The sequence below is a fragment of the Triticum urartu genome, chromosome 3 (genome assembly GCF_003073215.2).
Source record: "Triticum urartu cultivar G1812 chromosome 3, Tu2.1, whole genome shotgun sequence".
Lineage (NCBI taxonomy): Eukaryota > Viridiplantae > Streptophyta > Magnoliopsida > Poales > Poaceae > Triticum > Triticum urartu.
Window position 1 is genome coordinate 111,191,337 of NC_053024.1, and position 12,992 is coordinate 111,204,328.

A 12,992-nucleotide genomic window follows, 5' to 3' on the forward strand; every position below is an offset into this window, starting at 1 on the left:
TAACGGTTGGATTTTGTGTGGAGGCTATATATACCCCTCCACCTCCTTCTCATTCGATGAGAGAGCTATCAGAACGCACACACCATTCCAACTCATATGTTCTGAGAGAGAACCACCTACTCATGTGTTGAGACCAAGACATTCCATTCCTACCATATGAATCTTGATCTCTAGCCTTCCCAAGTTGCTTTCCACTCAAACCTTCTTTCCACCAAATCCAAATCCTATGAGAGAGAGTTGAGTGTTGGGGAGACTATCATTTGAAGCACAAGAGCAAGGAGTTCATTACCTACACACCATTTGTTACTTCTTGGAGAGTGGTGTCTCCTAGATTGGCTAGGTGTCACTTGGGAGCCTCCGACAAGATTGTGGAGTTAAACCAAGGAGTTTGTAAGGGCAAGGAGATCGCCTACTTCATGAAGATCTACCGCTAGTGAGGCAAGTCCTGTGTGGGCGTTGGCCATGGTGGGATAGACAAGGTTGCTTCTTCGTGGACCCTTTGTGGGTGGTTGCTTCTTCGTGGACCCTTCGTGGGTGGAGCCCTGTGTGGACTCGCGCAACCGTTACCCTTCGTGGGTTGAAGTCTCCATCAACGTGGATGTAGGATAGCACCACCTATCCGAACCACGGGAAAAACATCCGTGTCTCCAATTGCGTCTGAATTCTCCAAACCCTTCTCTTTACATTCTTGCAAGTTGCATGCTTTACATTCCGCTGCTCATATACTCTTTGCATGCTTGCTTTATATGTATTGTGTGTGTTGAAATTGTGCCTAAACTCCACTTAAACCGAAAAAGCTTAAAAATTGCAACTTTAGCACTAAGTGTCTAATCACCACCCTCTAGACACATCTACTTCTAGATCCCATAGCGCGCCCTAGGGGGGGCGCCCCCACCCTCGTGACCGCCTCTTTGACTCCTTGGAGTAGGGTCCAAGTCTCCTGGATCACGTTCGGTGAGAAAATCACGTTCCCGAAGGTTTTATTCCGTTTGGACTCCGTTTGATATTCTGTTTCTCCGAAACACTGAAATAGGCAAAAACAACAATTCTGGGCTGGGCCTCCGGTTAATAGGTTAGTCCCAAAAATAATATGAAAGTGGAAAATAAAGCCCAATATAGTCCAAAACAGTAGAAAATATAGCATGGAGCAATCAAAAATTATAAATACGTTGGAGACGTATCACTGTCCAGCCGGTGGGACGCCTGGAAACCGAGCAGCCCGCCCACCTGCCACCGCCGCTACGCTTCCGCCCCTACCAGCCATGGCCACGGCAGAGGCGGACGCCCGCAGCCCACGCCGCTCCCGGCTCGCGCCGCCTGGGCCCAGATCTGGCCGCACGCCGACAGGGTCAATGCCGTCGGAGCTCACAGCGCCCCACCACGCCTCAGCCCCTTCACGCTGCCACCCGCAGCCCGCGTCTCCGCCGCCTACTACTTCTGCCGCGTCGCCGTGCCCCGAGGAAAGTGCTGCGCCGCCACCCGATCTTGGATCCCGCGACCATCATCCCGGGCGGGGGAAGGAGGAACACCCCACCGCCGCCCGCGCTGGCAGGGCTTAGCCTGCCAGCACGTCGGGGCGGCGGCGAGGGGAGGGAGCGCAAGGAGGAGGGCCGCGGGCCGGAGCTAGGGTTCCCCCTCCCCTCCCCCGGCGCTCGCGGGAGCGTCGTGGGAGGGGAGGGAGGGGAGGGGGGAGCCATCCAAATCACCGGCCAGTTATTTACAACGTCTCGGCCAGTTGTTTACAACGTTTGGTGGCACTCGCAACAGGGGTTTCCAACTACCTATCATGCGGATTCTTCAACTATTATGCATGCCCACGCCTACCCAACACCAGGTTCCTATAATGAGAGGCAACATCCGGTGCCACTCGCAAGCAGAGTCTCCAACTATCAAAGCTATTCATAGGCGAGGAAAAAAACACGCAAGCAGGTTCTCCAACTAAGTCCATAATTGTAGCATCGACATTTTTTTTTGGAACAATCATTTTATTGGCTAGAAATGAAGCACCGAAAGGATACAATTAATCAGACTGAGCATGGAGGCCGCCTATGCATAGCTAGGAGTTGCACACATCCAACACCAACACATGCATACCACATGAAATATGTGGTAAGCAATCCAAACAATTCAAAAAAAAACACCAACACACGCATAAAAAAATACATGGACAAATAACAAAGTCATATGGGACCAAATCTATGCGTACTTGAGGAAAGAAAAAAAAAACGTCGACAAATAGCCGTCACTTTTTATGCAGTTATCAATCAAGTCGCAGCAATCACATGCAACCTTTAAATGCTGCCTAATTAAGCATGCGTACAAGTTAACCCGAGAAACTTTGGATATGTTAGTTCGGTGGAACATACAGGTGAGCCCAAACCTATCTTTCATGGGCACCTGTTATCAATGTATAGCACGGATGTGTGCACAGGTCAACCACCTCATCTCCAATGCTTGATTGGACGTCCAGGTTTCTTGTCACCGTGGTTCAATCAGATCTTTTCAGTCCTTCTGTCCAATGCCAAATGTAGAAGGACAACCTTTTCTGATTACACTTGTAAGTAAGCTGATCTGTTCCAATACTTGTTCCACATAGAATTGTTTTTCTTGTTCTTCTCTTGCTGTTCTAATTAAGCTGGAGATATTCTAATATGCTTTGAACTCCAAGGATTGAACTCCAGAAATTAATCGTGTATTAATCAACTAGACATAAATTAGGTGCCCTTGATTTGTTTTAATTATATTGATTTTAGTGCTTCATTGTCAAATACAGCAACGAAGGATCTAGTAGCATGAGACTGTGGCAAGAATGCTTGCAAAAACAAAATCACAGTCTGCTTTTTTGCTGAATACTAGTCCTTGGCCACTTGTCTAACTGTCTTCATGTACCCTTTCTCCTTATGCATACCCAGGAAAGGTAGCTCTACAGAAAAGTAGGCAGACAACAGCGCCAAAAGAAGCCATGCTTACAATTCCACAACTTCTCCAACAAAATGCATTCTTGCTTCATTAACTAAATCGGAAAAATGTTACCTTCTGAGAGTACTACTGTACCTTAGAAGCAAAGATCTTCACCAAACCTCACTACAATTTTGCGCACCATAGTACACACATAAGTATCATAAATTAAAGATGACATGCACATGCACAAACCACCCCGAGTTTCAACAAGTAGTAGAGGCCTAGATAGATCATCGATCGGCCGTTCGTCGCGGCGCAGGCGTGGCGCGCCCAGGGCATTTGTGGTGAATAAGACGCCGGTGCATTACAGTGTGGGCAGGAAGCATATGATCGATCCATCGATCACATTATGTGCGGAGATGGTGTTGGGCAGCAAGCAAACTAGCTAGGGCCCCATGCATGAGTGGGCAACTGAATGGAGCACTGAGTAAATAGGAGGTTGCTGGGTTATACATCCCTGCATCCTGTGTGACAAGCTGTAATGGAACAGTGCTTGTGCGGTGTCACATGGGGATAGGGCACGAACGCATTGACTTGTCTCCCTGTCTCTCCACACTGACGAGTAAAAAAATTGTTAGTCATGACACATTACCACACAAAGTAGAACAATTAATATGGTCTTCTTTTTGCGAGAAAATTTTGGGCCAAAACTCGGCAAACAGGAGCATGGCCGAGTGTTATATCGAGCACTTGGCAAATAACGTCAGATTTGCAGGCATTGCCGAATGGAAAAAAAATCATGGAAATTTAAGTTGAAGCAAGGATGATAAATTTAGTTGGCGGAAAAAATGCACTGAGATGGATTGGCCATGCTCACCAACTAAACTGCCTCCCTCGACAAACATGATTTGCCATAAAAAAAGGTTTGATTTGCCATGTCTAAAAATCTCGCGTTCGTTGGATATTTGGGTCCTTTGAAAAAGGAAAAAAAGCAGTTTGCCGTCATATGACACTCAGTAAACTCGGCCGTACCATCACCCTGTCGTCCTGTGGTGGGTAGGGACACGTGGCATTGGCTTTGCCTTGTGTCACCGTTCGTCGACTGCCTTGCCCAGAGTTAGTGGAGTGCCTTGTCTTTGCTGATTGCCCTATCCATGGTTTGCCGAGTATGGCCGCCTCACCGAGTGCTTCCGTGAGCACTCAGTTTAGGCGATCCTTTGCCAAGTGCCCGATGGAAAGCACCCGGCAAATACCACGCACTCCATTGGCATAGTCACTGATTTCACTAGCTAGTGTACAAACTAAGTGCAAGCTGTTTTGTAGAAGAAATGAACAAATCACATCCATGAGTTTTCTCTCAAATCACATTTTTCCGAAAAGTTCTCTTAAATCGCATACATGGATATGTGAAAGGGAATTGTGGAAGCACCGAAACGCGATCGTGTTCGATGGGGCAACCCCCTCATCCACAATTGTAATTCGATCAATTGTGACCAAGAGTTACATGGAGAACGGCGGGCCTTCTGAAGGTCGATGTTGATGCCTTTCTTGTGGCGCTAGTGATAGGGCTTGACGAGACAGGATATAATAGATGTTGCGCTGACAATGGATTTGGGGTTGTAACTGCCAACGTGAAGGGGCTCTTTACCCCCATCCCTTCTTGTATATATAGTACGCACACTCATGCGTCTTCGAGAAAAAAAAGCCTGTAACGGTTTTGGGGTCTTGGGAGGTATTCAAAAAATGTCTTACATTTTAAGACAGAGAGTAATAATTAACAAGTGTATACCTATAGAAATTAACAAGGCAAGGTACATAGATCCCCAATTTCATTTTTTTAGGGAGTCGTAGACCCCCAAGTTACAGAGTTACATATATTCTGATGTAAATAGTGTGGATATGGACAAGCTTAGAGGAGGGAAGGCAGGAATTAGTAAACCTAAAAAGGGTTATAAAGTGAAGTCAGAAGAAACAAACACCAAGGGCCATAAGAATTGGCCACATCGTCTCCTAACTGCATATCTTCCCCCCTCTTCCCTCCCTCCCCACCACCTCCCTTTAATACCTCTCCTCCTTCTCCTCGTCCTGCCTATCCCACACTACATTCCTCTTTTCCTCTCTGGATCTCTTCCTCCAGCCTGCTAGCTAGCTCACAGAGGCACGTTGAGAGATCCTCCTGCCGTAGCATCCATGATGAGCATGATGGTAATTTGCTTCTTCTTGGCCATGGTCTTGGGAAATAGCTTCCTTTATTATTCCTCTTGCACAATCTGTGTGCATGTATGTTGCGAGTAGAATCTGCCTGCACAGCGATGATTAGCTAGAAAGGCAGATACAGGGCCGAAGATCCCTCTGATCTTTGGAGATCACCACAAATTAAAAAGGAAGAGAAAAAAAATAATCGATGGATCGCATCGTTTGTTTCCTTTTGATGATGCACCAGCGGAAGAGCCTGCCCAAGAATAAAGCTAGATAGGACGGATGCCATGGGCAGTTCTTGATTTGTTCGATATGTTTCCAGCTTTCCACACTAATTGTTCATCTTGGTTTTGCGGTTTGCCTTCTTCTCAGGCCGATTTGAGCTGCGGAGCTTCCGGTGTGACCGTGAATGACCATCAGCTGGCCGCTCCGGCTCCGGAGGACTCGGCGGCGGCGGGGAGCGAGAAGATGGGGAGGGGCCGGATCGAGATCAAGCGCATCGAGAACACCACCAACCGGCAGGTCACCTTCTGCAAGCGCCGCAACGGCCTCCTGAAGAAGGCGTACGAGCTCTCGGTGCTCTGCGACGCCGAGGTGGCCCTCATCGTCTTCTCCAGCCGCGGCCGCCTCTACGAGTACTCCAACAACAGGTACGGCCACGACCGCCAACTGTCATCTCCCCCTCAGCTCTCTCAATCAGGTTACAAGTTACATACACAAGTATGGATGGATGGATGTATGCATACATATGGCATATATTTATATAGCACCAAGAAAGGCATGCATATGCATAGCATAGCACGCACATACCTCAGATCCTACTACTACTGCCGTGTTGTTGGTTTCTTTTATTATTTCTCTTCTCAGTTTCTTGTCCAAATTGGAGCAAGTTTGCTCCTGGCTTTCTTGGGGCAAAGAGTCGGGAAGGTCAAATGGGAGCTGCATCTTTTGTTACTCCCTTCCGTTATTAACTGTCTTGTTTATTCTGGTGTTGCTGAGGGTGAGGGGGAAAGAAATTGCAGCAGTTTCTTTCTTTTGTGACTGAGGCAAGCATATTGCAGCTTGCTGTGGTGGTTCTTTGCTGCTTTCCTTTGTGCTCCTGTGAGGTGAGCTAGATGTGTAGATAGATCTAGGACAGTGCTTGCTCTGTGTGGTATGTGTGTGTACATGCCCTGAGCCTTTCTCTTTCTTGTGACTGTGCGAGTGAGGGAGAACATGGTGGTCCTGCCCTTTCCTTGCTCCATTTACCATGCATGTTTCCTTTCTCCAATCACTGCCTCTGCCTGTGTGTGTATGCTTGTGGGGAGGGGAAGGGAGGGCTGCTTTGGTGGTAGTAGCAGTAGATCTCCCACACCTCATGATCACAAAGATCACAGGGCATCCACCCTTGGGCTCCCTGCTTCTTCCTCTTTCCCTTTGGTACCTTTGCTTATGTGTGGAGAGAAGCAGATCTAGGTTTTTTTGCTCATCTTTTTTCTGTACTGGTTAGTAGTACATGGATGTGTCACTGTTAGTGTATGTGTGTTTGATGAGGTGATAAGGTAGAGAGCGATCAAGGAAGTGGTAAAGCACTTTTGTCTCTCTAATTTCAGTTTCTTTTGCATCATCTCCTGCTCTTTCCAAATCCCAACTAATGAGTTGCTAGGGTTAGGGCTTCGAACCATGTGGCTCTTTCTCTCCCCTCATCAGAGGGGTTGATTCCTGACACCACCACTGTACTTTCCCAGAGTGGACAATAAAGAAATAGCAGCGAAGAAGAAATTTTGCAGGAAAGTAGAAGGGTATATATATGTGTGTGGGTTTTTCATATTACTGAAAGGAGCTACACAAGAAAGACTACTCTAGATAGCTTTCCTTGTGTATGGCTCAAAATAGAAAATGCAATATCTTGCAATTTCCTAATGTTCACACATGCATCTTAATTAAATAAATTGACCAAATTAAAGCATCTTTGGCTGGTGTATACTTACGTGCTAAAATTTTATGATTATGTGTACACATATTTATTTCATATTATTTGAAAAAGGGTTTTTTACATTTGCTAAAGAACAAAGCACTGAATTTCAATTTCAATAAGCCCAATACAAGAAGGATGCCCAATGCTAATGCATGCATTCTTACTATTATTGAGCAGCAATGCAACCTTCTATTAGGAGTAGCTAACTTTGTAGCAGTACATGTAGCAAAGAGATGAAGCATGTACGAAATTCATGTTTATGTGCAAGAAAAATGGAAAATACGAAGCATGTATGGTATGCAGTAGCTAGATCGCGTGCAGGTTTTTATTAAAATTGGAAAATAATTCTAGTCATGTTTAGAAATTCAAAAATGAATTGAATATTTCCATGAATAATGTTAATATACATAATTAAGTATGTAAAGAAAACATAACAGCCGATTCCATATACAGTAGTGGTACTGTTGTTGCTGAACATATGGTAAGAAGAGACCCTCCTACCATAGAGTGACACGTGGCCATGCCAGGCACTGTCACACTGGCTGAGAAATAAACACTGAAAAACAAAGCCTGGCCTTTTTTGGTACCAAAGAAAAACGCTTGATTTGTTCTGTTGCTGGTGTGTGTGCCTGGTGCTTGGGTGCCAGCCAATGGCACAGGCAACAGTAGCACGTACAGTACGTCTGCTGCGCTGGGCATGCGGTGCGTATTGGGAGTGAGGAAAGCTGGCGACCTGGTCAGAATGGTTAAGGACCTGGGAGGAGTGGGTAAAAGCTTGCGTTGTGTTGCCACCCCTGTTTGGCCGTTGGGTAAAACGAGCGAACCTGCTGTGTTCCTGCCCAATCAATCATGTGAAATCATGTGCCCGAGCACACCTGTCACTGTGCGGATGGCCGCCCGATAGCGTCCTCGAGGATGCTAAGGTTCCATCTCTTTGGTGAGTGGAACATATGATCTGCATTTAACCAGGGCTGGCTGTCCCTTGTGAATGTGATGTGACGTTTATTTGGCTTATAACGATCTTAACTTGGGAGGTAGGGGTGAGATAACAATGTGCTTGTTGGTATGGCTGTCAGTCTTGTTGTATGCAGAAATTGGTCTTTTGTTGAGTTTGCATAAAAAAAGGGGTTCAGAAATGTGGTGATAAGACATGAGCTAGCAGTCAAATCTCCAGTACCATCAGCCAAAAGATCTCTTCGAATATCTTATGGAAACTTTATGGGATATCGATGTCTGGTGTCTGTCCACTGATCACTACCTAGTTCTATTCTGTTTTAAAGCTAGTATAAATGGCTTTCCCTCGGTTTTCTATTTCTGCTGGGTTACTGCTGGAATTGTGTTTTCCTGTTAATTACTACTCGTAGCTATGTGGTGGAATTGTGCATTTCTGCCGGGTAATTAGTGGAATATTGTAGGCCTGTTCTTTACATACGATAGGCATCTGCTTGTAATGTAAGGACCATATGGTATGGACAACATTCCTATTTATAATTAAGCAAAGTGCTGAGAAGTTGACTGAACTGAAGTAGGGTCGTTGTTTGTCTGAATATTCATCATAACTTAACTATATCTTTTCCTTATTACCATAAATTTTGTGGTCACATTTTGTCAAGAAAATGTTTTTTTTCACAAATAAAAAAATAGTACTTTTTTCTCAGAGTGTATATGTTCTTTTTTCTCAGAGTGTATATGTTCAAGAAGCTTAATTAGTCGTGCACCTTCATTTTTTTTCTGAAGTCTCTAAAAATATAACAACTATACCTGTATGCACTGGAAAAATGTGTACAACAAATCAATATGTGACTTTTCTCTTTGGAAAGTCAAAACAATCTTGTACTTTCTCTGTACATAAATATAAAACGTTTTAACATACATGCAAAGTTGCAGAGGCCTGGGGACAACTACCCCCATTCGGAAATAGTGAGGAAGAGAAAACATGATTTCCTTATAGATTGGCCAGAATTATTAGAGTGAGCTGGCAAATTAAGTCATTTGCATACTGAAATGTTTCATAAAATCAGACAGGCTACTTTCTCAGCGTTTCAAATTTAGGCAATATATCTGCATCCACTTGCATCCTAAGATAAACTCTTAATAATGTAGAGCTTCTTGTTTGATGCATTGTTTATGATAATATATATAAGTACTGACTTTTTATAGCCATATTGTACTTTGTTATCAAGTTATATCTACCTTTACCAGCCCATATATGTCTTTTGTGATATCTTTAATTTTCTTTAAGGGGACCCTGGGGAACAATTGACATATAAAAAAATTTTGATTTACATATCAGAATGAAATGATCACATTTCCAGTTTTGAAATTACATTCATAGACAGGAAAAAAGAACATGTTAATTTCTAATTTTAATTACTCACTAATGATTTCTGTACAACCGATAGGTATATATAGATGGATATATCATGCTGGGACATCATACAATTGGATGTGTACATGCCCAACCTACCCACCTAAAACATTACAGTAGTACACTTTCTTAACTGTGCTGTACCAGAGAGCTAGGATAATGCGTACGGACGCATGAGAGAACACACATCGATCACCTCTGAAGCTTGTAACTTCGTATGGGCGATGACAGGCAAAAGCTCGTTGGAAAGGGGAACTACTGTTGGAGCTAGACAGGGGTAGCTCTTGATTCATAGGCCGGAGAGACTTGTGATAACACAAGCTTCGGACCAATGTGCCACAGTATGAACTGTAGAGCAGAATACAGTGGCACTGTAGCACATCCTGCCTGTTGGTGTTGTGAACTGTTCATTTCGAACAATCTTGGGAAACTAGTTTGACTGCATAGCTACTTCCTTCAGGAAGAGGTTCTTCCTTGGTATACCATTTAGGCCTACTTTTGAACCTATCCCATTCATTAGTTTTTTAATAACATTCATTAGTTGTGTAAGTACATGCATTAATAGCGAAATTGCTCATTTTACATTCTGGGTGATGGTTGTATAACTTTAGATTACCATATAGCAGTATTGCTTTTAGGAAACAGGTGATGCCGTAGCTGCCTTGCGCACATGAGATTATGCTACTGCTAATTTTCTATAATTTGCTCTAGAGTGTGGATAGATATATATGCGTGCTAATTCCGATCATGAACGGTTACTTGCAGTGTGAAAGCTACCATTGAGAGGTACAAAAAGGCCAATAGTGACACATCCAACTCTGGCACGGTTGCAGAAGTCAATGCCCAGGTAACATCATGTCATTCTTTCACTCTACAGCAATTGCTTGAATTGACACCAAAGATGTGATCTGTATAGTCAACATCACAAGTACTCCATGTAGTGTCTTTCAATTCATGTGCTTATCAATATTCCATGTTACTGTTCAGCAAAGGCAAACTTTGATTTCTCTGAGCAAAATCTTGTGACAAGATATCCTCAGCAGACTAGAGAGTAGTATATGGGCTATTGCACAACAACGGTTATTGCAGTGAAGCAGTCACAACTCCCAGAGGATCCTCTGTTTGGTCCAACGGATCATATGCATCATATTGTCCATTGGACTGATATCATAATTTGATGCTAGAAATGCACATGCAATGGATAAGTCTTCAACAAAGCGAAGATAATTTGTTGAATCAAAACAAAAAAAAAATACTCTGAAGTACATGCAACTCTAGCTCTCTCTGTCTGAAGTTCTGGAAGCAGGATCAATCACAAGGTTTTTTTTTAATCCACATGAAATATTGATAAACATAACTTCAGTGAAGTGAAGTAACCGAACTATCATCTGATTTTATGCATTTAACTGATTAACGCTCATTCTCTCTTTAGCTTAATTAGTCTGCAATGGCGATTCTCTGCATATATATATAGCTGCTGGCTACAGGGGCTAATTATTGCTTCATTTGAAAAACTTGCCAATAATATAATTTTAGACATGAAAAAAAATCTGAGAAATCACATTCCACATGATTATCTTTTGGGAAAGGTATATGTCAGCATACAAAATAAAATAGGAAAAATGAAATGTGCTTAGCTAACCCCTGTATGCAACTGATCAGTTTCCAGTAACGATGTAAATTTGTTTTGAACTAGCTTCTTGATTTGCATACGGAGACTAGTTATTTCTATCAGTAATATAGTTGGTTACTGATGAATGCTCCCCCGTATTGCACACTTGCAGTACTACCAGCAGGAGTCCTCCAAGCTGCGCCAGCAGATCAGTAGCTTGCAAAACTCAAACAGGTGAACATCTGCCAAATCATATGTTGTGTATATAGTACGAGAATTTGCTGTAAAGTTAAATATGTGTGCTGCCAGTCTAACTTGTCTCAAATATCCAGTAGGTCGCTGGTGAGGGACTCTGTCAGCACCATGACCCTGAGGGATCTTAAGCAGCTAGAAGGCAGGCTGGAGAAAGGCATAGCCAAGATAAGAGCTAGAAAGGTATGATGCAGGCATGCAGCTACAGTGTATGAATGTATGTTGGATGTGTTTAACATCATATATACTTACTGAATGCTAATGGACTACGTACTGCTCATATATATTTTTTCCTTCGATTAGTTCCTCACCTATGAACAATGCCTTGATGCAGAATGAGCTGATGTATGCTGAAGTTGAGTATATGCAGAAGAGGGTAAGTACAACATATATAGCAGTGCATTCCTCTAATGACAGTAATTCTCTTTATGTTTTCGACAAAGGATTTTACATCCAGCAACATTTTCTATAATTGTAGGAAATGGAGCTACAGAATGATAACATTTACCTGAGGAGCAAGGTAAATCAGAAATAGCTAGCTTGTTGATCGACCTGAAGAACAGACTATAATTGCCAACATATAATATTTACCATAATATTTCTGCGGTGTGAATCTGTGATTTTCTGCAGGTGTCTGAGAATGAGAGGGGTCAGCAGCCGGTGAACATGATGGCGTCAGGGTCGGCGAGCAGCGAATACGATCACATGGTCTCACTGTATGATTCCAGAAACTTCCTGCAGGCGAACATCATGCAGCAGCAGCAGCAGCATTACTCCCAACAGCTGCAGCCAACTGCCCTTCAGCTCGGGTAAGCAGCTTTCCCAATTATTTCTCTAATTGCATCTATGCTCATGTATAATTTCAGTGTGAAGATAATATACTGTCTTTTCCGTACTCAATTATGCATAGTGTTAATTCGCTCTTGCTACCTTTTTTCCTCTGCAGCCAGCAGTACTTCAACTAGTTTTGCCCCGGACACTGCAGTACACACACGCTAGGTATACATCGTTCTTCTTCTCTCTACATATGGAGAGAAATGCATTTATGTATTTTGGTTACGTGATGTTAATTTTCCTAATTAAGCGGGTACCTCAATTAAGCATGCGTACGTGTTTCTACCTCGCAGATGAAATCTGAAGATGTCCGTGGGTGCATGCAGCTGTCACCGTGCAGGTGTGCCTGGAATGTCGTTGCTCGATCTACGAATAACAGTAGTAACCAGAATTTGTGGATCAGGTGCATGTGGTACTTGTAATGTATATCTATATTTGTTCATCGGCAACTAGGTGCTGGTTAGTCGATCGACCACCACACAAGTGGTCGAGTTCGGCGCGCGCCATCGTGTTGCATATCTCCCCCTGTATTAAATTAATAATTACCGGCGTTTTGAATTTGTGTACCAAAACTGAATGGAACAAGGTGTTAACCAAGGGGCGTGGCTAACTAGAAATGTATGCACACTACAAGGAGTGTTTTGATCTCACATGTAGGAGTTGGACCCTGATAAGTGGTACACATGTGACACGAACACATGGCAACCCCGAATATTTTTATGGCAAGTTAGTGATGCGAGGATGGCAACTTCTTTTTGGATGGTAAGTTTCAATTTTCTTTTTTTTTTGGAGGAGAGGGGGGGGGGGTTATTTTTTCTTTTCGGATGCCAACTTTAGTTGTAAAAAACGTCAGGACCGAAGTGCTTCGT

At 43.5% G+C, this 12,992-nt stretch overlaps 1 protein-coding gene across 3 annotated transcripts; it reads left to right on the forward strand.

Moving 5' to 3' along the window:
* The first annotated feature begins 4,916 nt into the window (after positions 1-4,916).
* Positions 4,917-12,695, forward strand: LOC125548111 (MADS-box transcription factor 3-like). Of its 3 annotated transcripts, none has more exons than XM_048711791.1 (10): positions 4,918-5,106; positions 5,473-5,750; positions 10,191-10,272; positions 11,210-11,271; positions 11,370-11,472; positions 11,624-11,665; positions 11,768-11,809; positions 11,920-12,098; positions 12,236-12,288; positions 12,417-12,695. In XM_048711791.1, the coding sequence occupies exons 1-9, from the start codon at positions 5,092-5,094 to the stop codon at positions 12,252-12,254; spliced, it is 822 nt and encodes a 273-aa protein (XP_048567748.1). In that variant the 5' UTR covers positions 4,918-5,091; the 3' UTR covers positions 12,255-12,288; positions 12,417-12,695. The 3 variants fall into 3 exon arrangements, with proteins under 3 accessions (XP_048567750.1, XP_048567748.1, XP_048567749.1); XM_048711792.1 differs by having other exon boundaries at positions 11,373-11,472; XM_048711793.1 differs by lacking the exons at positions 12,236-12,288; positions 12,417-12,695 and having other exon boundaries at positions 4,917-5,106; positions 11,920-12,102.
* The last annotated feature ends 297 nt before the right edge of the window (positions 12,696-12,992 follow it).

What these genes read in the sequence shown, in the direction of transcription:
- LOC125548111 (XM_048711791.1), top strand. An exon ending in TTGCAGAAGTCAATGCCCAG is followed by an intron (nt 10,273 to 11,209) that starts GTAACATCATGT and finishes GCACACTTGCAG; the next exon opens with TACTACCAGCAGGAGTCCTC. An exon ending in ACATTTACCTGAGGAGCAAG is followed by an intron (nt 11,810 to 11,919) that starts GTAAATCAGAAA and finishes GATTTTCTGCAG; the next exon opens with GTGTCTGAGAATGAGAGGGG.